General features: G+C 44.6%; 1 protein-coding gene across 1 annotated transcript in view; it reads left to right on the top strand.

Moving 5' to 3' along the window:
* Positions 1-13,152, top strand: part of OAF (out at first homolog) — a 34,872-nt gene extending 21,720 nt beyond the window's left edge. The window contains exons 2-4 of the mRNA XM_030220861.1: positions 5,593-5,727; positions 10,468-10,648; positions 11,983-13,152. Coding sequence (XP_030076721.1) covers positions 5,593-5,727; positions 10,468-10,648; positions 11,983-12,257 — 591 coding nt within the window. The 3' untranslated portion in view covers positions 12,258-13,152. The remainder of the gene's footprint in view (positions 1-5,592; positions 5,728-10,467; positions 10,649-11,982) is intronic.
* Positions 13,153-25,026: the final 11,874 nt, after the last annotated feature.

Raw genomic sequence — 25,026 nt, forward strand, 5'->3', positions numbered from 1 at the left:
TATTTGATTTTTTTCAGATTTTGGAAATCAAACTTTCTTGCTAAATTATTATTTTTTTTTTGTTACATTTGTACCCCGCGCTTTGCCACTCATGGCAGGCTCAATGCGGCTTACATGGGGCAATGGAGGGTTAAGTGACTTGCCCAGAGTCACAAGGAGCTGCCTGTGCCTGAAGTGGGAATCAAACTCAGTTCCTCAGTTCCCCAGGACCAAAGTCCACCACCGTAACCACTAGGCCACTCCTTCACTGTGGCTACTATTTGAGATTCTACATGGAATGTTGCTATTCCACTAGCAACATTCCATGTAGAAGTCGGCCCTTGTAGATCACCAATGTGGCCGCGCAGGCTTCTGCTTCTGTGAGTCTGACGTCCTGCACGTACGTGCAGGACGTCAGACTCACAGAAACAGAAGCCTGCGCAGCCTTCTACATGGAATGTTGCTAGTGGAATAGCAACATTCCATGTAGAATCTCCAATAGTATCTATTTTATTTTTGTTACATTTGTACCCTGTGCTTTCCCACTCATGGCAGGCTCAATGCGGCTTACGTGGGGCAATGGAGGGTTAAGTGACTTGCCCAGAGTCACAAGGAGCTGCCTGTGCCTGAAGTGGGAATCGAACTCAGTTCCTCAGTTCCCCAGGACCAAAGTCCACCACCCTAACCACTAGGCCACTCCTCCACTCCACTCCATAATAATAAAGGCAAAAACACTGTGATGTGTGTTGGGAAAATGCTAATTTATTCCTCTACCAGTGGCTGCATAAATAAAGTGAGCAACAGGCTCATTTTCGAAAGAGATGGACGTCCATCTCTCAGAGACGTCCAAATTGGTATAATCAAAACCCGATTTTGGACGTCTCTAACGGAAGTCCGTTGCAAGGACGTCCAAATCTCAAGGGGGTGTATCGGAGGCGTGGTGGAGGCGGGACTTGGGCGTTCCTAAGACTTGGACATCTTTGAGCCATAATGGAAAAAAAGCAAAGACGTCTATGACTAAAACTTGGACGTTTTCACCCGGACCTGTTTTTATTACGAATGAGGCACAAAATGTTGCTCAAAATGACCAGATGACCACCGGAGGGAATCGGGGATGACCTACCCTTACTCCCCCAGTGGTCACTAACCCCCTCCCACCCTCAAAAAACATATTTAAAAATATTGATTGCCAGCCTCAGATGTCATACTCAGGTCCATGACAGCGCATGCAAGTCCCTGGAGTAATTTCGTAGTAGGTGCAGTGCACTTCAGACAGGTGGACCCAGGCCCATACCCCCCCTACCTGTTAAATTTGTGGAGGAAACACAAGCCCTCCAAAACCCACCAGAAACCCTCTGTACCCACATATAGGTGCCCCCTTCATCCATAAGGGCTATGGTAGTGGTGTACAGTTGGGGGTAGTGAAGTTTGGGGAGTTCAGCACACAAGGTAAGGGAGCTGTGTACCTGGGAGCATTTTATGAAGTCCACTGCAGTGCCCCCTAGGGTGCCCGATTGCTGTCCTAGCATGTCAGGGGGACCAGTGTACTACAAATTCTGGCTCCTTCCACGTCCAAATGGCTTGCATTTGAATGTTTTAGACTTGGACGTCTTTGGTTTCGAAAATCGCCGAAAATCAAAGATGTCCAAATCCAGGGACGTCCATGGTATCTTCAAAACAAAAGATGGACATCCCATCTTTTTTCGAAAGTGACCTTCTCCCCACCTCCGAATTTGGACGTGTCTGTAAAACGTCCAAATTTCGACTTAGACGTATCTTTCGAAAATGCCTCTCCAGATACCACTCCTCTGCTTAGTCTCAGGACTTTTGCTGGACAATCCTTTCTCAGTCTATATTCAGAAACGGAGTCAGGGCCCCCTATCTCTCCTCTCCACTCCTCATCCCCAGTCCCCTGGATCTCTGCTCCAGATCTTGCATGCGCACATTAGTTGCACTTACCCCAAAACTCATGGGCATATACACCAGATACATTCAGCTCCCTTACACAGAGCACATATAGTTTGAATAAAATTTGCTTTGAGCATTGACGAGCAGTATTTCAGCGCTGTTCCCGCGCTATAGGATCAGCACTGTTCGCTCGAGCACCTGACTTCCTGATCCAGCTTTAAGATCGTATTAACCCTTTGCAGAACTATCACAGGCACAATGTTATATGAGCAGGGGGAGGGAAACATGCGGTGCCCCCTGAATGTCAGTATCAACAGGGATCAGCATTCCACACTAAAGATTCATAATGGGTCACTAAATGTATATGAAAGGGGAAATGCAGCTGAACCTTAGTGACTGAGAATCTTTGATCAATACATGCAGTGTCTGAGGGAGGAAATACAGCTTTCAAAACTCCTCCTTCCTCATGTAGCAGGACCCTGTGGTGCTTTCATCTTCAGGCTATTTCATAATAAAGCAGGGAGATAACACCTTGCAGTTAAAGGGTGCACTTTTCTGATTTGGTGGCCTCCTTATATGGATTCTGGGTGGATGAGGGAGGAAGGGACCTTTGCAGTGAATAGTCCATTATAAGCTTTTGGACAAGGCCGCTGAGGGGGGGGGGAATTCCTCAGGCCCAGCCTCTAACGGAGGGGGCCCGGTGCTGGCAAGCTTTTTCCTGCCTGCCGGCTTCCAGGTCTGGCCTCTTGTGCTCCTGTGTGCCGCCCAGGACCCACATGATTGCATTAGCACAATTGTAAGCTCTTTGAGCAGGGACTGTCTTTCTTCTATGTTTGTGCAGCGCTGCTTACGCCTTGTAGCGTTATAGAAATGCTAAATAGTAGTAGTAGTAGTAGTAATATTGCATTAATGCAATCATCCAGGTCCCGACTCCAGGCATGGACAGGAGCAGGAGAGGACAGACCGTGGGAGCAGGCAGGCAGGAAGAGGCTTGCCGGCGCCCGACCTGGGCCCCCCCTTGGAGGCAGAGACAGAAAAGTTAGGGAGGGGGGCGGGCAGGAGGGAGTGGTGAACGGCGGCCCAGTTCTGCCCCTGGCCCAGTTGTGTCTCTTGGTGGCCCTGGCTTTTGACTATAAGTCAGGTTACTTTGTTAGTTGATAAATGTTTAGATCTTAATAAATCCTGGATGTTGAATCATAAACTTAAATTGAATGCAGAGAAAACTAAGTTTTTGCTGTTGTCTAATATCTCTGATCTTTTATTGGATTATATTCAGGTTAAACAAAATATACTTTCTCTTTTGTAATTAAGATTCTAGGGGTTTATGTTGACCATAACCTTTCTCTTGACTCAAATATCAATGCTTCAGTCAATTTTTCTTGCTTAGAAAACTGAGACAAATGAGATGTCTTTTTTTTTAAATAGATAAATTTAAACTCTTGGTCTAATCACTGATATTGTTGAAGTTAAGACCATTGTGATCTAATATTGCTGGGAAGTTCAAAGCATAAGTTAACAAGGATTCAGACATACAAAATACAGCGGTGCATTTGATCTTCTCTTTGAGAAAATCAGATACACTCTCAGGTTTGTAAGATTGCTCTGCCTTCTGATAGAGGCCAGGGTTTTGTTTAAGTTTGCAGGGTTTTTTTATTTAAAATTTTAAGTGTGGATGTTCTGGAATATACAGTGGTGGAAATAAGTATTTGATCCCTTGCTGATTTTGTAAGTTTGCCCACTGACAAAGACATGAGCAGCCCATAATTGAAGGGTAGGTTATTGGTAACAGTGAGAGATAGCACATCACAAATTAAATCCGGAAAATCACATTGTGGAAAGTATATGAATTTATTTGCATTCTGCAGAGGGAAATAAGTATTTGATCCCCCACCAACCAGTAAGAGATCTGGCCCCTACAGACCAGGTAGATGCTCCAAATCAACTCGTTACCTGCATGACAGACAGCTGTCGGCAATGGTCACCTGTATGAAAGACACCTGTCCACAGACTCAGTGAATCAGTCAGACTCTAACCTCTACAAAATGGCCAAGAGCAAGGAGCTGTCTAAGGATGTCAGGGACAAGATCATACACCTGCACAAGGCTGGAATGGGCTACAAAACCATCAGTAAGACGCTGGGCGAGAAGGAGACAACTGTTGGTGCCATAGTAAGAAAATGGAAGAAGTACAAAATGACTGTCAATCGACAAAGATCTGGGGCTCCACGCAAAATCTCACCTCGTGGGGTATCCTTGATCATGAGGAAGGTTAGAAATCAGCCTACAACTACAAGGGGGGAACTTGTCAATGATCTCAAGGCAGCTGGGACCACTGTCACCACGAAAACCATTGGTAACACATTATGACATAACTGATTGCAATCCTGCAGTGCCCGCAAGGTCCCCCTGCTCCGGAAGGCACATGTGACGGCCCGTCTGAAGTTTGCCAGTGAACACCTGGATGATGCCGAGAGTGATTGGGAGAAGGTGCTGTGGTCAGATGAGACAAAAATTGAGCTCTTTGGCATGAACTCAACTCGCCGTGTTTGGAGGAAGAGAAATGCTGCCTATGACCCAAAGAACACTGTCCCCACTGTCAAGCATGGAGGTGGAAATGTTATGTTTTGGGGGTGTTTCTCTGCTAAGGGCACAGGACTACTTCACCGCATCAATGGGAGAATGGATGGGGCCATGTACCGTACAATTCTGAGTGACAACCTCCTTCCCTTCGCCAGGGCCTTAAAAATGGGTCGTGGCTGGGTCTTCCAGCACGACAATGACCCAAAACATACAGCCAAGGCAACAAAGGAGTGGCTCAGGAAGAAGCACATTAGGGTCATGGAGTGGCCTAGCCAGTCACCAGACCTTAATCCCATTGAAAACTTATGGAGGGAGCTGAAGCTGCGAGTTGCCAAGCGACAGCCCAGAACTCTTAATGATTTAGAGATGATCTGCAAAGAGGAGTGGACCAAAATTCCTCCTGACATGTGTGCAAACCTCATCATCAACTACAGAAGACGTCTGACCGCTGTGCTTGCCAACAAGGGTTTTGCCACCAAGTATTAGGTCTTGTTTGCCAGAGGGATTAAATACTTATTTCCCTCTGCAGAATGCAAATAAATTCATATACTTTCCACAATGTGATTTTCCGGATTTAATTTGTGATGTGCTATCTCTCACTGTTACTAATAACCTACCCTTCAATTATGGGCTGCTCATGTCTTTGTCAGTGGGCAAACTTACAAAATCAGCAAGGGATCAAATACTTATTTCCACCACTGTATGTTGGATAATTTTCTGTTCACAGCCCTGTCCAGGAATAGGAGAACTATTAATAATTCTCCTTTTAGTTTTCCTTCTGTTAAAGGTTGAAAGAGATTGAAAATTCATGAATCGTCGTTGGCATTTCAAACCCCTAAACTCTAGCAAGAATTATCAATAATGTTTTTCTCAGGCGGATTCCTATGCTTTTATTTAGGAGGATTCTCAAAACTTATCTTTTTCAGAAGTTTGTCCTGGTTAAATAATTATCATAATTGGATTGTTGTTTAATTTTACTTTTGTAAGGCCTGGGAGGTTCTCCCGGTCTCTTGATGAAAGTGTGAATTGCTTAGAACTTTATGGTTCTAGCAGTATATGAATATCACTGTTATGTTATGGGGTGATTCTGGGAGTTCTGTTAATGGATGATGATTTTTTTTCACAGGGTGTCAAGATTTTCCGTGCATTGATTCTCGGGGAGTTGGAGAAGGGTCAGAACCAGTTCCAGGCCCTCTGCTTTGTCACACGTCTTAACCATAATGAGATCATCCCCAGCGAGTCCATGGCAAAGTTAAGGCAGGTGAGAATAAATACTCTGTCCCATAAATGTTACTGTGCCCAGTATATGTATACTGTACAAAGCTTGTTTTCTGCATAACTATGTCAAAACTGGATCAATGTCAATAAGCTTTTTGGGATATATCATCCTGAATAAATTTTCAATAAAATAAATACTGAATTAGGTTTGAATGCAGATCAGACAATCACAAATACAATACAGAAAAAGGATCTGCTACTGATAAATGACAGGAAATTCCTCCAACGGAGGCTGTCTTCAAACTAGCAGGAAAAAAGGCCTCAAAGAGCTTCCAGGTCTTCAATTGATCTGCAGAAGCTATGCCGGGTATCAAGACCCTACTTTCATCCTTGGCCAAAAAAACCCTGCTATTGCGTTATTTAATTAACAAAATTGCTCGTGGATACAATATATATATGTGTCCTCCACCTTCATAAACAGTTCAGTAGATTATGTAATACTCAATAACCCACTTATCTTTATAGTGAGTACTCTCAGGTCAGCGTGACGTGCTGTTTCCCTCTTTTCTTTCTGTTATTAATGTGTTAAGCCGACGATGGCCAGTGTTTCGCACGGCTGCTTCAGGGCTTCAATTTCACATTTGAAAGAAAGCTCAGCACTGCTTCTCCACGCTCTTCTATCCAATTATTCAATAAGCCTACACTCACGCTGGCCACCTCACCTAAATGATGCCACCATCTCCATTATCGTCATGATACGTCCAGATGCCATTTTGCTTTAAACATAAACAGTTATGGTTTTCAGTAGGGAGGATTTGTATCTGGAGAAAAATTATGGTTCTCACAGACGGGTGAAGAGTTTCCAGAAGAGAGGTGGAAGAGGGTAAGCGCAGAATATGTTTTGAAGAAACTGCGAGAAGTGGGCTCAACTGATCACCAGTCAGGAAGCAACAGGGTCTGACCAGTTTGCTCTGAACAAAAACATCGAGACACTTGAAGAACCAGGTAATGAAGCGGCATCTTTTAGGTGAGGTGGCCAACGTAATAGGCGTATTGCAAATTTGTTCAGGTTGATATATCCTTCCCACCCCACCATTTTTATTGAATTGGTTGAATTTTGGCAGGGTTATGCAGAAAACAAGCTTCGTATATTATTATTATTATTTATTGCATTTGTATCCCACATTTTCCCACCTTTTTGCGGGCTCAGTGTGGCTTACAATATGAAATGAATGATGGAAATACAATTTGTTACAAATTGGTTATGGATTACATTGTGCAGAGTTATGCGAGACAATCGAACTGTCGCTAAGGAATGTAACAATGGAACACAAACATTGAAACATTGGAAGGAGACAATGGGAGCTTAGAAGGCAATATTAAGGCATAAAAACATATGGTATACATATTCCTGTGAGTAAAGGTATGAGTGATGTGAGATTACGGGGGATGAGAGTTCAGAAGTGGATGTATGATGCATTAATGAACAGTAAGTGTGGACTTTATGTGTTTTGGCTCTTTCCGTAAATTTTTTCAAAAAGATGGGTCTTCAATAATCTGCAGAAGGAAGCTTGCTCGTGGATCGTACTTAAGTTGCGCGGCAGTGTATTCCAAAATTGCGTGCTTATGTGAGAAAAGGTAGACGCGTGTAGCGCCTTGTATTTCAAGCCCTTGCAATTGGGGAAGTGGAGGTTGAGGAAAGTTTGGGATGATCTTTTGGCGTTTCTGGGTGGTAAGTCTATTAACTCAGACATGTATGCTTTTTCCTTCTTTTTTTTTTTTAAACACTGTGTAGATGAGGTTAACTAAATATTTTTTTACTGTACTTTTCTAGTTCAGTCTTGCTGCTCCTTTTTTTGAGTTGAAATTATTTCATGTTTGTGTGTTGTTTGTCTTTTTCTTTTTCTTTTTTTTTTATTTAATTGCACACTGGCTTGGGTGTTCTCTTTTTGACTCCGGGAACGGCATCTAAAGATCTTTTTTTTTTTTTTTTTTTTTTATAAATTAAGTGTTGCCACACCACGATATTTATGTGCCAGCCGTGGGGAAGCTGGAAGGGGAGAGGCCTCGGAGAATGGGATGGATGGCAGAGATGGATGTGAATGTGGCTTTTTTGTTTTGTGGTGTGTGAACATACATTCTTACCAGAATCATGTTTGTTTAACATAGTTTAATCATATGAAATGTTATGGTTGGATGAATCCAAACACACAAAATTCTGTTGAAATCTGAGGTTGGCTTTAAGTGACAGAAGATTAAACTCAACAAATGTTGCAGCAACACACAGGAGGAACATAGTACTGAAAAAGAAAGGGGTGGAAGAATCAACCAACAATGTTCATGGATGTCAGTCCTAAAGAAAGAAGAAATCTACACTTTATAAAAACACTCATTATTCTACAACAAAAAAAGCCAAATGCATGTACAGTTGTAACCTAACAGGGTCCATATTTTGGCTACAAAACCTTCCTCAGGGGTCCTGTAAACAACGCTGTTAGAGTAATCTTGTCACCCTGCTACTAGGCTCTGCAGGTTTTCCCGTCCTGCCTCCTCCTGGAGCTCAAGGCAGGTCAGCTGGAGAGACAGCAGGAGGCACATGTGCAAGGGGCAGGGCCGCCGAGAGTGGGGGACAGGGGGGACAAAAGTCCCTGGGCCCGGGCCTCCGGAGGGGGCCCCGGCGCTACCGCAGTCAGGCCCGCCCGCCGTCGCTCCCGAACTAACTAACCTTAAATGCCTCCCTCCTTTCCTTTCACCACCTTCGCGGCAAGCAGCAGCAGGGCAGGCCACTCCTTCCTTCCGTGTCCCGCCCTCGCCTGACGTAACGTCCGCGAGGGCGGAGCACGGAAGGAAGGAGAGGTCTGCCCTGATGCTGCTTGCCGCGAAGGTGGTGAAAGGAAAGGAAGGAGGCGTTTAAGGTTAGTTCAGGGCCCGGTAGTAGGTGGAGGGGGGGCCCGGCGACCTCGGGTGGGGGGGCCCGGCGGCGACGATGACCTCGGGTGGGGTAGGTGGGTGGGGGGGCCCGGGGGCGGCCTTGTCTCGGGCCCGGCTCTGGGTCTCGGCGGCCCTGGCAAGGGGAGGGGTACACACACCTGCAAGCCAGGGACGGCACTATCCTCACTGCCTGCTTACCACACACACTCCTGACTTCCTCTAAAATTGCTATATTTGATTTTCTGTATGGTATCCCCTCCTTTATTGTGGTCTAAGAAACTTATTTCCCATTGAATGATCTAGTTTATTCTGTGTGTGTAGGCATAGGTATTTCTGTCATCTCTATAATGGTTGCAGGAAAAACCACCAAAAGCAGAACAGGAATATTTTAAATGTATAAGCTACATGAGAAAGATGAATGAACTACATAGTACTGAATTCCCATCTGTAGCACAATAATAATACTGCACAGCGCTGTAAGGTAGTCTTTTAAACAGTTTTTTCCATTATATATACACGCATATATGTATGTATATATATATATATATATATATATATATGTATGTATGTATATATATATATATATATATATATATATATATATATATATATATATTTTATTTATTTAGATTTTGCTCACATCTTTTTCAGTAGTAGCTCAAGGTGAGTTACATTCAGGTACACTGGCTATTTCTCTGTCCCAGGAGGGCTCACAATCTAAGTTTGTACCTGAGGCAATGGAGGGTTAAGTGACTTGCCCAAGATCACAAGGAGCAGCAGTGGGAATTGAACCCAGTTCCCCAGAATCAGAGTCCACTGCACTAATCACTAGGTGATTCCTCCACTAGCAACATTCCATGTAGAAGCCTGCCCTTGCAGCCGCGCAGGCTTCTGTTTCTGTGAGTCTGACGTCCTGCAGGACGTCAGACTCACAGAAACAGAAGCCTGCGCGGCTGCAAGGGCAGGCTTCTACATGGAATGTTGCTAGTGGAATAGCAACATTAACATTCCATGTAGAATCTCCAATAGTAGCAACAGAATCTCAAATAGTAACAACATTCCATGTAGAATCTCAAATAGTAGCAACATAATCTCAAATAATTTATTTGGATTTTGCTCACACCTTTCTCAGCAGTAGCTCAAGGTGAGTTACATTCAGGTACTTTGGATATTTCTCTGTCCCAGGAGGGCTCACAATCTAAGTTTGTACCTGAGGCAATGGAGGGTTAAGTGACTTGCCCAAGATCACAGGGACGTGCCCATATGTTTCCAAAGGACAATCATAGACTCAAAGGTCCGTTTTCACCTTTTAAGTTAAGTGAGAGTCACTACCGCAGCCCATTCTTCGGCACACCTTAGTAAAAGGGCCCCTCTGTATCTCTATAATGTTAACATGAGGTATTGGAGAACAGCCTAGTAGTTACCTACCAGTACCTGTAATACGTAAACCGCTTCGGTTGTACCATAGAAAAGCAGTATATCAAGAATATCATAAGCATAGCAGTTAGAGCAGTAGGCTGTGAATCAGGGTTCAAATCCTACTGACACTCCTTGTGGCCTTGGGCAAGTCATTTAACTCTCGTTTGCCTCAGCTACAAACTTACCCCGCCTTTTACAGAGTCACGCGGCGATGCCAACACAGTTCATTCACTTTGAATGGGTCGTGTTGGCATTACTGCACTGGCAGCCGCTAGTGCGGCTTTGTAGGGGGGGGGGGGGGTTAGATTGTAAGCCCTCTGGGTACAGGGAAATACCTAGTGTACCTGAATGTAACTAACATTGAGCTGCTACTGGAAAGGCACAAGCTAAATATTCAAATGTAAAATCAAACTGTTTTGGTATTCCTCTTCAGAAAAACCCAAGGACGGTACGTCAAGCTGAAGAGCTTCGTGGATTGGAGCGCCTCAGCATGGACGTGGCAGTGAACTTCAGCAAAGGAGGCCAGCTGAGCTCCCACATGTATAACATCTGCTCAGAAGCCAGAGAAGCCATTTATACACGAGAGGCAGATGTCAGATTTTGGCTGGAGAAAGGTAGATTGTTGTAATCTCCTCTTTCCTTTGGTGTGACCTTTTCACTTGTAAATGTTTTGTTTTTGTTTTGCATGTTTAGATTAGCTCATAAGCCTGTAATTCCCATAGGAAAGGTCTGCATTTCATATGTAGCTCATCCGCTGCATTGAAATTTGGTAGCCGTGCTGTAGTGTTGGCTCTTAAAAGTTCTAAACATGGAATGAAAAGATAAATTTGAGCAGCACAACACATCACATTACACTTGAGAGGTGGAAAACCCTGACATTGGAGGGAAAGGGGGAGATATCAGGCATAGCCCAACAGAGCATGCACTGCAATGGATGCAGCTGGTACACAGATACTGCATTGTTTTAAATTGGAGCCAGTGGCATAGCCATGGGTGGGCCCAGGTGGGCTTGGGCCCACCCACTTTGGGCTTGAGAACACTCAAAATCTAGCATCTTTGTTATGGCTGGCAGGGATCGCCAAGGTCCGCCAGCTGAAGAGGTCCTCTGGCAGCCAGAACAAATCATTGCAGCTGGCACCACTTACGTGACGCCACCAACCTGCCTCCCCTTTTCCACATGCTCAGTTGTTGCGCAAAACTGAGCATGTGTGCAGAGGGGTGGGGAAGACAGTGCAGTGGCATTGCATGGACAGTGGCGCAGCTTGCACAGTGAAAAGAGTGACCTGGCGCCCACATTTCAGACGACAGTCTAAAGAGTTTAGGGGCACTTGTCACTGCTAACAGTTCACAAGCTTCACTGGCGGGTGTCTTGAAACAGCCTCGGCAAAACATGGACCGTGTCGAGACTTGTTCTCAACTCTTAAGCTAAGCGAAAGCCTTTTCTAAAAGTTTAAGAAGAAGATTTTTGCACAAAGTATGTTATAAAGCACTTGGAGGCATTTATTGCACTATATGAGAAACGTGCTATGATTATATATCTGGACAGTCTTTTGAAGACTTTTGAATCGGTGATTGTCCCAAGAAAACATATGAGCACGTCCCTACACATATTGTTATGTGTATAGGGGGAAAAGTCATTAAAAGAAATGTGATAAAATGCTACTAGGTTTTAATATTAAGGTGGGAATTTCATTTTTTGTAGGTTTGTTACCTTTCTCATCCATTCTTAATAACTGTTCTTCCCGCTTTTTGGTGGTGATGAGGGCACAGCAAGGGCCAGGGGAGGGGAATTGTGTGCCCACCCACCTTGAGCTCCGGCCCACCCAGAATTATGTGTCTGGTTACGTCACTGCATTGGACAGGAGATTCTCTTTGCTCGAATTTAACCCCTCCCATGCATAAGAAGAACTTTGAGGTGTGATGATTCCCTGCATCTATTTTCTTTCAGGTGTGGACGGTTCCATGTTTGAGGTTCTGCCGCAGTCTGCCGACCTACCGGACTTGCTACACTGTAAGCTGTGGAGTGACCGCTGGAAGCCCTGTATCTGTACTTACAATCTTACTATAGAGTGGTACCCATGCATGCTTAAGTACTGTAAAAATCGGGACTCGGCTGGCAAAGTTTCCTCATACAAGTGTGGCATCCGCAGCTGCCAGAAAAGCTACAGCTTTGATTATTATGTATCTCAGAAGCAGTTGTGCTTATGGGATGAGGAGACCTAGAGCAATTTAATCCTTCAACCTGTCATCTTCTTTGAAAGCCCCCAGTGTTCCTACCAGCCATGCACAATGCCTCCCCTGGGTTCCTCTGTATTAAGGTGGTCCTGTTTGTAGCTTGCAGGAGACTTGGAAGGTTTACGGACCATGAAGACTTGGACTTCTCTCCATCTAACCCTGCAAATCCAACACTGTGAAGACCAACTAGGTTTCCTGTATGGTAAACTCAGAAATCCTTTGCTTGGCTGCACATTTGCACCATGTGGTAGCACAGCTTCTCCAGACAAAAGGATGATAAAGACTTTAGGGGATATTTTGGCTGCATTATCTTCCTTAGTCAGGGTGTTGTTTGGGAGGTCAGTATGGTTCATGAACAAAGATCTACAATAGCAGTGTTTAAAAAAAAAACCCCCAATAATAATTCACTTTCTATTTTTTAATCTAATTGGAATGTTGGTTGCAAAGGGGACTTAGTACTCTCAACCGTGGATACAATAGCAGTGTAATAATCAAGTGACCTCTGCTGACCTGCCAAAATTGAGGGCAGGGAGATTTATCTAAGTGCTTTCAAAACAAAACTGTGAACCAAGACTCAAAGTATGTGTATTTTTGTAACTCTGACTGACTGACTGATTGTGTGTGTGTGTGGAGGGGTGAACCCCTCTTTCCGTAAGCAGGCTCTACAGTTTGGCGGGCCTGGCTTCTTGTGCCTTCCCCTCAAGGGGCATTTCAGTAGTAACGTTTCAGAATACTCACAGCTATTTTTATATGTTCCTCTAGTGAAAGGAGGATTTTATTTTTATTTTAAAATATGAAGTAAAAGAAACTTGAATTCCAGATATAAAGCTATTTATCATTTGTAAGGAAATTAAAAGATATTTTTAAGCACATTGCAGTTAAATCCAGGTCTCCTAGTTTGATTTGTCTCTTCTTTCCTGGGGATTGAGGTATGGAGTGGTGGCATGGCGCCCCCTGGTGGATTGAAGTATTATCTTTTCATGTTCAGGACACTGCATGTCGAAAGCCATTTCAGAAGATACAGGTAGCACTTGTCACATCTCAAACCTCACTGGCTATGGTAATGCCACTGTACAAAAGGATACAGTCATGCATGCTGAACAAGGCTGGATTCTCTTATAATTGCACCAGAAATATGATTATAGGGGAAGTGTTTCTTTACATAAAATCACTGTACATATTATACATGACTGATGACTCTGACTTTGTCTAGGGTGCGTCCTTAGCAGTGCAGGCCAGAATAATTGGGCAGACCCAGAAGGGCCAACTGGTCTGTCCTGCAGTGTTTTAGCATGCTGCTACAAATGTAATATTTTTCTTTGTGTGGGATAGATTTTATGTGGATATGTGGAGGATGGGGAGTTGTATTCACAGGGCTCAAACTCTTAAAAATTGTGTTTGCAAGCTGCTGCTTCCTAATTACAGTTGGATAAGCTGAATCTTGAAGAAAATAATTTTTCCCAGGGTCATAGTCAAGTACAAGAACCGGTGCTAGAAAGAATCCATAGTTCTCATAAACCTGGCTTTCAGTCACCTCCTCAGACCATAGATCATGTCTTTATCTGGTGTTCGTGTATAAAGATCCATCCAGTCCACCCACATATTCTCACTTTACTGCTAAGGACACATCCTAGCTATCATGCACAGACTGTCTATCCTAAAGATTTTTCCTGGTCCCCAGGTTCAGTGTTAGGGAGGTGCAGACAAGGCAACTGCCCTGGGCTCCCTGCTACAGGGGGCGCCACACCTGTCTGAAACTGAAGGAGACACAACCTGCTGGTAGTCTTTGCAGTCCCCTCCCAGCTTATCTTACTACTACTACTACTTAACATTTCTAGAGCGCTACTAGGGTTACGCAGCGCTGTACAAATTAACAATAAGGACGGTCCCTGCACGGAAGAGCTTACAATCTAAAGGACGAAATGTCAAGTTGGGGTAGATAAGTTTTCTGAGAAGAGGTGTAGTGATTAGGTGCCGAAGGCGACATTGAAGAGGTGGGCTTTGAGCATTGATTTGAAGATGGGTAGGGAGGGGGCACGGCGTATGGGCTCAGGGAGTTTGTTCCAGGCATGGGGTGAGGCGAGACAGAAGGGACGGAGCCTGGAGTTAACGCCAGCCACGCTTATCCAGGACAGTTATTTTGTCTTTCTCCTTCATATTTCACCATCTTGGGTAGATAAGCATACAAGACAACCTCTGTCCCCCTTATTTCCCTCCTGCATCACACCTCCAGTACATTGGTTACAATGCCAAAGATCCAGCCTGGTGCTTCAAAGCAGAACTTGTACGCTCATGTCTCTGCTTTGATCTCCAAATTGGGTCTTTGATTCCCCAGGTCACCTGGAACTGAAGATGCCACAAAGGCAGTATCTACAGTCTGGAGGGGAGATAATTTGCTATTTTTGAAGGTTAGCGTCTAGTGGGTTGATTCAGGGCACATTCTTGCAGGGTTCCAGAAAGAGCTGTAGTTCATGGCTCCTGCCCAGGACTGTTGCTAGTTCAGTGATCAGACTAAGTTATGTATATGTGAAGTGGGGGGGGGGGGGGGGGGGGGGAGGGAGGGAGAGAGAGAGAGAGAGAGAGCCTGGGTATTTGTGAAGGAAGACTTATGGTGCCAGGCCCCAGGTCTGCTTCTGATTGGTGCTGGAAGTACAGAAGGAAGAGGAGAAAGCTTCTCAGCAAAAGAAATATAGTTTACAATTGTGTGTCATAAACCACTACTAAATGGACTTGGGAAAAATCCACAATTCCAGGAATAACATGTATAGAATGTTTGTACGTTTGGGAAGCTCGCCAGGTGCCCTTGGCCTGGATTGGCCGCTGTCGTGGACAGGATGCTGGGCTCAATGGACCTTTGGTCTTTTCCCAGTGTGGCATTACTTATGTACTTATATATGTAGAGGAAGCTTTTCATTTATTTTTCTCTGTAATTTGACATTGGATCTGAGCTCACTGGAGCTGGCTGAAGTTTTGAGATTATAGAAGAATGAAACGAGTAGAGGAAAATACTAATTGTATGATACAGAAGCAGGAGGCTGGGTACAAGTGCTCTTTTCCTTATGAATTCTAAATTACATTAAAAGAGTATTGGGGCAGTATTTCCAAACTTTTCTGATATATGACCCCAATTTAATACTTAAGTCATGCGACTCTGGTTGATGATGAAAAGAAATGAAGACCTTATTCTCCTTCCCTCTCATTTTCCTCCCCCACATATCCCAAGCATGAAAGCAACAGCAGTGATTAGCACAGGGCCCTGTGTATCAGTGTTGCTCAGACAGGAAACCCCTGCAGAGTACTGAGGCCTAACAGGAAGCCCATGGGGAGGAGAGACAGGGCCTGTGAATCATTAATGGTTACTGGACATAAGCCACACTGGAGATCCAGAGAGAAGAGAAGCAGCCCTGCTGGGAATCACTGTCATAGGATATCAGCATGACAATGACCAAACTTTTGCATATGAACTCTAGAGACATTTAAAAAAAACTATTGCATGCCACAAACGTCCAAAACAGCAACAACAAAAAAAAACCCAAACAGTGGCTCCCCGCTTCCCTCTGCATAAAATAAAAAATGAACACAAAATCGAAAAAGGATCGGGAGGGGGCAATTGCGCTCGTCAGAAGCAGTCCTGTATGGATGGCCTTGCCCCCCCCCACCCCGGAGGTCGCCGCTGCTCCCCGCTTCCGCTCGTATAAAATAAAAAATTAAAACTAAAATGTTTAGCAGCCCCGGTCCCCCTCCCTTCCTGTCTCTCTCTGTACTCCTTCTCCCATAGCTCCGCCTCCCAGCATCCTCCGCCCCCCCTGCCCCGCCCCCCTGAGCTCATCGCCACCGCTCCCCCCCTCTACCGGACCCCCCCTCCGCTTTACCGACCCGCACAGCGCCTCTCACCTCTGTGTGAAGGTGCTGCACGGGATGGAACAGCTGATCGGCGATCACTGCTGCCTCCTCCGATGTCTCTTTCTGTTCTTCCTGGGCCCGCCCTCCTCTGATGTTAGTTATCTACGTCAGAGGAGGGCGGGCCCAGGAAGAACAGAGAGAGACGTCGGAGGAGGCAGCAGTGATCGCCGATCAGCTGTTCCATCCCATGCAGCGCCTTCACACAGAGGTGAGAGGCACTGCGTGGGCTGGCAAGGCGGAGAGGGGTCCGGTAGAGGGGGGAGCAGCGGCGACGAGCTCAGGGGGGTGGGACACGGGGGCGGAGGATGCCGGGAGGCGGAGCTATGGGAGGAGTACAGAGAGAGACAGGAAGGGAGGGGGACCGGGGCTGCTAAACTTTTTAGTTTTGTTTTAATTTTTTATTTTATACGAGCGGAAGCGGGGAGCAGCGGGGAGCAGCGGCGACCTCGGGGGTGGGGGGGGGCAAGGCCGTCCATACAGGACTGCTTCTGACGAGCGCCTTTGCCCCCTCCCGATCCTTTTTCGATTTTGTGTTCATTTTTTATTTTATGCAGAGGGAAGCGGGGAGCCACTGTTTGGGTTTTTTTTTGTTGTTGCTGTTTTGGACGTTTGTGGCATGCGCAGAGCAGCCAGCATAACGCTTGGCTGCTCTGCGCATGCTTTAGGGGCCGATTACTGACGGGGATTACGAATCTTTGACACATTGTACTTATCAATACCGCACCGAACATGTGCGACTTGTTTTTTTGCTGCATGCTTCGTTTTTTCAAATTCGTTAAGGACTTTAACATTTTAGATTTTTTTACGTATGGTTGATGCATCTGGGCCTCAGTTTCCCCCAACTGCTATATTTTCCTTTTCTAGAAGTGCACTTTGCCTGTAAAATCTGCAAGTTTCCATTCATTGGTGTGACTGGGACTGGCACTAACTGCTCCTCATGCCCCTGCTCCTATGGACAGGGTGGGATAAGAAATGGCTACTGCTGAGATTCACTAACTTCCTGCTTCCTTTGGTTATATGCATCTTGCAATGGCCTCATATATTGAAAAGCACCTACTTTTCATCCACTTCAGCCTGCAGTTACTTCTGTTGGGGCGGCTAGGTACGTAAACTGATTTCACCAACAGAGAGTGCACACACAAGAAACAGTGATGCAGACCAGCTGAGGACCTGTAGCCATCCACCATGCCAATAGGCAAGCAGAATCATCAAGTGAAGCATGGTCAGAGGAGGGGCCCTGTGGGTGCAGTTAAAGGAACAAGTGTACCTCAAAGCAAGGGACCAGAAAAGGCTGATGATGAAGAGAGGAACTGGTAATAAAAGTGGTGGGGAGAGTGTGTATGAGACCAAAAGGATGAGCAGCTTGAGTGCAGATGGGGGGGGGGGGGGGGTGGGAGGAGGTCATATGTTGAGATTTTTCTTTGTTCTTTCGGCTTCAGCTGACAGAAGTTTCATTTTGAACAAATTTTACTTGCTTAGGGTTGAATGTGATCTTGGAAATATTGTTTACCATTACACAATAAGCAACACAACACTCCTGAGGCAGGCGCTTTGGCGCCGAAACACAGCAGCTGTGTCGAGTCGTTTGAGTTGGTTGATAATTCTCAATAAAGATTGCCTTTTTGAACAAGCGTCTCCCTTGTTTTTTTTTGGAAGAGCCACTCTGCCCTACTTCTTGGATTTCTCTTTGTTGACGCTCGTAGGGATTGAGTGTTCTTCCACCTTGAGTGGGGTCCACATTTGCACAGAGATTTTGAAGTCCAAGCAGCACCCCAGTCAAAGTTTTGTTTCCCATATGTTTGCACCCTGAGCACATTAGAGGGATCCTAGCGCCTGTTCAGTTCCAGGTTGTAGATTATCATCGCCACATAGCAGAGGGCTGAGTGATAGAACAGGCAGGCTTGGGCTTTACATTATAGATCAAGATAACCCATGGAGATCAAAATTAGCCCTCAGACCTCATTGTTAGGCAAAAAGAGCCAAGACTGTTTATACATACAGTGATGTGAAAAAGTCCCCCTCCCCTTTCTGATTTCCCCTGTTATTGCATATGTGTGACACTGAATTGTTCCTGATCTCTAAACAGTACTGTTAGACAAAGGGAAACTGAGTAAATACATAACACAGTTTTTAAATTATTACTTCGGTTAAGAAACAAACTTTTTCACATCACTGTATATATAAAGCTGCTGTTTTGGTTCAGTGACTTTCGCTGTTTTGCCCAACTGCATGATTGATTGATTTAAAAATTCACTCAGTGGGTGGCGGTAAGTTCTCCCCCCTGCAATGGCCACGTGGCAAATGCGAACTTACCACATGGTCATTTCTTTTATTGGCCTTTTCACCCAGATGTGGTAAAAGGGGCCCTGGTGTGCAGCAAAATTGGCCACCGCAGCTACCGCAGGGCCCCTTAAGGTGTGACTTAAAAGATAAGGATGAATCAATAACAACACCCAAATATATGATTTCTTTTACTATTGGGCTATCACACCCTTCAAACTGAAAAATAGCTGGAAGACTGGTAACCTCCAAATTAGATTAAAAAAAAGAATCTGCGTTTCAGCTATGTTTTTGCTCAGCTTATTTGCTGACAACCAAGCTTTAATCACAGTCAAACTTAGTGTCAGGAAAGCAAGACTCTCTGAATAATGTATGTGCTTATCTTTTTTGCACAATTCCCCGTCTTCTTCAACGAAATAAATGTTAGGTGTGGCCCTTTAAGTGTGGCTCTGAGAGTGGAGTGAATTTGGTCTTGAGTATAACTGGGTACAGGCAGGTATCATTGTGAGTCCCTTGCACAGAAGCGTGTAAGAGATTGTTTTAGGCGAGGAGCTACTTGATGCAAACCTGCCTGGGACCCAATCTGAGTTGAGTACAGATACTGGTGACAGGATGGCCCCAGGAATGGTTTACTCAAAAGGCATGCCAGTAGCAGGCAAGAAATAGATTTGGATGATTTTTGAAAGTCAAACTGGAATAACAGTAGATCATAATTACCAAGGCATAGTGAAATGGGTTAATAAGGATCTGGCTGTATTTTCGTTATTATATATTAAGGGACCAACGGTGGTTGCAAAGTATGTGGGTAATTTTACAGGAGAACTACAATAATAAGTTCATTAGCGATTATTAGCTAGACAGCCATAGTGGATTGTCACACTGTACTTCTGGGAGTGAGATCCAAGACACCTTGAAACATAAGTGCATAAGTGTTGCCATACTGGGACAGACCGAAGGTCCATCAAGCCCAGCATCCTGTTTCTAACAGTGGCCAATCCAGGTCACTAGCACCTGGCAAGATCCCAAAACAGTACAATACCTCCCATGCTGCCCATCCTAGAAACAAGCAGTGGATCTTCCCCAAGTCCATCCTAATGATGGCCTATGAACTGTTCCTTTAGGAAGCTATCCAAACCTTTTTAAAACCCTGCTAAGCTAACTGATTTTACCACATTCTCTGGCAACAAATTCCAGAGTTTAATTACACATTGAGTGGAGAAATATTTTCTCAGGCTTGTTTTACTATTTTGTAGCTTCATTGCATGCCCCCTAGTCCTAGAAGCCACAGTCGGTGGTGTCAATGAGGATTTATAACACTATTGTCTTGAAATGTAAGCTTCTTTGATTTTTCTGATGACAAATCACAGTCACAGTTTGCAAGGGTAATCAGTGGATTTTTACCGCACAGAGTATTAATGATTCAATTGGGGTGCTTTTTTTTTTGCCAGGTACGTAATTCACCTATGAAATCCTGTCACCTATGAATAAACAGGTGAAGGTGGGGGTTTGAGGCTTTTCCCCACATTTATATCATATCTGTGTGGTGGGTAGTTTGTTATTGAAAGTACATTGTCAGGGTCTCAGGCTCTCGGACACTGGAACCACATGAGCCCTTGGACCACTGCCGCCAAGCGGCAGCAGTAGGCAAGACCCCCAACCAGGACTGGGTAAACAAGCAAGGCAGGAGAAGCTGCACACAGGCAAAGCTGAAACAACCGAACTGGAACCACAGGACTGGAACTAAAGCAGTAGGCAAGCAGGGGATAAGCAGGACAGAGCAACCAGTCTTCACCAGCGCTTGACCACCGTTCCCCAGGGGTTGAGCCCCCAGGTGCAGGCGGCCGGCAGGACTTACTGGATTGAGTTTGCAGACAGACTGGACCAACAGGATTCTAAACAAGCTTGACTGAAACAGAGTTCAGGACTTCTGGATTCAGGAGACTCAGACAGGGTATAGGATACAGAAACAAGCTTGACTGAAACAGGGTTTAGGATTCTCACACAGGGTACGAGGTACAGAAACAAGCAAGGCAGAAGTGCTCCTATCAGCACCAAAAGGGTAAAGCAAGGCAGAAGTGCTTCTAACAGCACACCAATTAACCTCAACCTTTGGTGTTGCAAAGGCCTAGCTGAAAGGGCCAGGTGCATAATAAAGGCAATTACAAGTGAGGTCACAGGTAAGGGTGCTGCTTAGTTCCAAACAACCCAAGCAAGTTTGGCAGGCAGGAAGATCCGAACTGGACTGAAACGACTTCTGAAACATGCTTTGGAAACAGCAAGAAAACACTCTATAGCAGCCACAGGGTCCAGCCACCAGGGGGCAAAGTGAGAACAGACATAAAAAATAGTCACAATGGTGACATACATTTTGAAGACTGGTATAAAATCAGGCCATCCTGTATGGCGAACTGTGATTTAGTCAGTATCCTCCTTCTCCTACTACTGCTACTTATCATTTCTATAGCGCTACTAGATGTACGCAGTGCTGTACACTTGAACAGGAAGAGACAGTCCCTGCTCGACATTTACAATTCTCTTGCATATGTAAATTTATAGGGGTCGACATTCTAAAGAGTTTAACTAGTCAGGAGAGGATCCTGCCCGGTTTAACCCAGCAGAGTGAACTGGTATCTGATATTCAGTGGGCACTTTAACCAGTTAATGCCGCTGAATATGTCTGCTAGCTGGTCATCCTCTAACTGGAGTTAGGATGGAGTGTCAGCCTAGCTGATTAGCGGCCATTTTCAGTTCACATAACGGCTAAGTAACCACATAAAGTTAAGTCAGCAAAACAGCTGCCTTAACTTTATGCGAGGAGTTAACCGGGCACCGGTCTGAATAGTGGCCAGTGCCCAGTTAATACCTGCATATTTAGTGCCAGGAGCGGTGCATGTCCCCAGCATTGAATATTAGGGGTTAGTTCAGCTCATGTCCAGAAGCGGATTACCAATCGTTTACCACTGTGGACTGAATATCGACCCCCCCCCCCCCCCCCAATAGAATTTGAGAACTTAAAAGTGCCAGCAGGGTGCCTAAGCGCTGTTGTGCAAGGGTGCTTGTAAGTGGCATAACTGCAAGGGGGTGTTCACATGGGCGGAGCTGGGGGAGGACTGACCAATGGAACAATAGGGCGGTGCTCGAGGGCCCACAGCAGTAGGGGGCTCACTGTCTCCTAGCTTCCATCTAATTTTATCACTTGTGTTAGATGGTTAGAGGCCGATGGCCCTTTTCGCCCGAGGGCCCAGAACACTGTCAGTCTGCCCCTGGGTGGAGCATGGGAGGGGCTCACAAGTTATAAGTTATATAACCACCTTTATGAAGAGATTCACCCAAGGCAGTGTACAGCAAGTACAGTTTAACATAAAACTTATAATTTTGTTAACAGCATAACAATAAAATAACCAAGAATAACCATAAATACAATAAATGAGGTAAACTTGAAAACAGTAAATTGAAACCTAATAACAGAACTACTGTGAAACAGTAAAATAAAATGTACACATTTAACAGAACTGTAATTCAAATACCAGACATATAATACAATACTAGCATAATACTAATAAGCTAAGCATGCATGAGAACATTCAACTAACATAGATATGATGCTAAAATGTTTCTACAACATGGCTTACCAAATAGCTGAGGGACCAAGAGCAGATATATAATGGGAACAAGATGAGTGGTACATATATTTTATTAGATTGGTACCCCATGCTTTCCCACTCATGGCAGGCTCAATGCAGCTTACATGGGGCAATGGAGGGTTAAGTGACTTGACCAGAGTCACAAGGAGCTGCCCGTACCTGAAGCGGGAATTGAACTCAGTTCCTCACTTCCCCAGGACCAAAGTCCAGCACCCTAACCACTAGGCCACTCCTCCACTGTTGCTACTATTTGAGATTCTACATGGAATGTTGCTATTCCACTAGCAACATTCCATGTCGAAATCGGTCCTTGCAGATCACCAATGTGGCCGCGCAGGCTTCTGCTTCTGTGAGTCTGACGTCCTGCACGTATCAGACTTACAGAAACAGAAGCCTGCGCAGCCTTCTACATGGAATGTTGCTAGTGGAATAGCAACATTCCATGTAGAATCTCCAATAGTAGTAGCAACATTCCATGTAGAATCTCAATAGTAGCAACATTCCATGTAGAATCTCCAATAGTATCTATTTTCTTTTTGTTACATTTGTACCCTGCACTTCCCCACTCATGGCAGGCTCAATGCAGCTTACATGGGGCAATGGAGGGTTAAGTGACTTGACCAGAGTCACAAGGAGCTGCCTGTACCTGAAGCGGGAATTGAACTCAGTTCCTCACTTCCCCAGGACCAAAGTCCAGCACCCTAACCACTAGGCCACTCCTCCACATACCGCATTTATATGGCCACAATTATATCAACTTGTAACTGTAGATGCATAACTTGTTAGGCACACAAATGCCAGGTTACACTAAGTAATTGTAATTAAATCCATATTTATGACATCAATTATCAATTTGAAACGGAGAGTGAAAGCTAAGTGACTTCATAAGGTTTTGTTACAATGTGACCATCACGATGCAGTTTTTTGAAAATTTAGAAAATAGAATAAAAATTGAGGAAATTGATAATTGATAAGTCATAAGTATTGATTTAATTCAAATATGTGGAGGTTTTTTGACCTATGATAATACTGGAGTCTGTGATGCGCTGGCACTAAGAAATTATACTTGCTACCGGGCCGAGACCTTTTAGGTCTTTTCCCTCCATTAATTGCATTTAAGACTTTAATTTTCACGATGTGAATGAAGAAGTCAAGTTTATTCTTCAGCTTTGGATATTGTTTATACAAGCCATTAGCGAATGGCCATTAACAAAAATGAGCATGTGAGGCCTTACCGCCAGCTAATATGTAGGCAGTAAAGGCTCATGCCCAAATCCTGCACAAATCAGTTTGTGCACGGCCATGGTGAGGCGCTGATTAGCACAGACCGCCCCCTTGGATAAAAAATAAAAATTATGTTTTAGCATGTGGGTAGCGTGTGCACATGTGCAGCTTACCATTATCAGTTTGGAGAAGATGCGGCTGAGGGGAGACATGATAGAGGTATATAAAATAATGAGTGGAGTGGTACAGGTGGATGTGAAGTGTCTGTTCACGCTTTTCAAAAATACTAGGACTAGAGGGCATGCGATGAAACTACAGTTTAGTAAATTTAAAACAAATCGGAGAAAATGTTTTTTCACCCAACGAGTAATTAAACTCTGGAATTCGTTGCCGGAGAATGTGGTGAAGGCGGTTAGCTTGGCAGAGTTTTAAAAGGGGTTAGACGGTTTCCTAAAGGACAAGTCCATAAACCGCTACTAAATGGACTTGGGAAAAATCCACAATTCTATGAATAGCAAGTATAGAATGTTTGTACGTTTGGGAAGCTTGCCAGGTGCCCTTGGCCTGCATTGGCCGCTGTCGTGGACAGGATGCTGGGCTCGATGGACCCTTGGTCTTTTCCCAGTGTGGCATTACTTATGTACTTATGTACCATGGGACCCATAGCGTGCCCTGCGGTATGCCATTTTAAGCTGCAGTAAGCACGCATTCTTGCTTATCGCAGCATGGTGAAAGGGCCCTTAATATTTGTAATAGTTGGTTTACCTTTATGTTTTCTGGTTTGTTCCCCATTAATGTGGGCTTAATGCATATTTTTTGTTTTTGTTACTGTATAATTTTCTTGCAGTTTCCTGAATCTTTGCTATTCCATTGTATATTGCAAAATAATTTAAAAAAAGAAAAAGCCATTTTAAATTCCAGGTGAAATTTCCTATTTGCACACAAGAGAGAGACATGGACCAGATTCAAAAAATTTCCTTGCACAAAGGATGCTATTTTAATAGATTTTTTTTCTGTCACACGTGTCCTCATTAGAATGTGAATCTTTGGGAGATCTTTATATTTCTGGTTATTGTATTTTTTTTGTTTTCTGCTTATGATTATTACTCTACAAGTCTGATGTGTAAATACAAAGTAAAGGGAATGGGTGTTTTAGAGTAGATAATCTATCTACCACTGTCGGTTGAGGTGTTTATTTTGAAACGAGGAGCTCCTGGTATACCCTATCCAAATCTATTCTTTTATAAAGAGACATGGAAAAGAAGCAGCATAGGGTGACAGGGACACTGTGAGGGTGGGGCATGCACCTCCATCTGCCTTTGGGATTTGCTGGGGCTCCCCTGGGTGCCGGTATAGAAGGGCTCAAGAATTCTTACTGGTTTTAGGCAAGACTTCCCGGAAGTCGAACAGCTTGACTAGAACATTGCGCGCGCAAAGTTTTATCGGCTTTGTCTATTCTGGGGTTATGATCGGCAGCACCTTTAGCAAGTTTCATCCACGTGCCTTCTCTTCTTGTTGTTGCAGAAAGCGACAGTCCTAAGAGTGACAGTATGCAAATCGTTGTTTTGCATTGGCCTCCTGCCAGCCAGAGGCACAAGAGGATGTGAACTAAATGCCAGTAGAGGTGGATCCCGTAGAAAGGGCTGTTTTTCCAGACTTCCCTGGTTAGTGTAACTGGCTGTACACGACGCAGTGGCAGCTATTGA

The sequence above is a fragment of the Microcaecilia unicolor genome, chromosome 12 (assembly GCF_901765095.1).
Source record: "Microcaecilia unicolor chromosome 12, aMicUni1.1, whole genome shotgun sequence".
Lineage (NCBI taxonomy): Eukaryota > Metazoa > Chordata > Amphibia > Gymnophiona > Siphonopidae > Microcaecilia > Microcaecilia unicolor.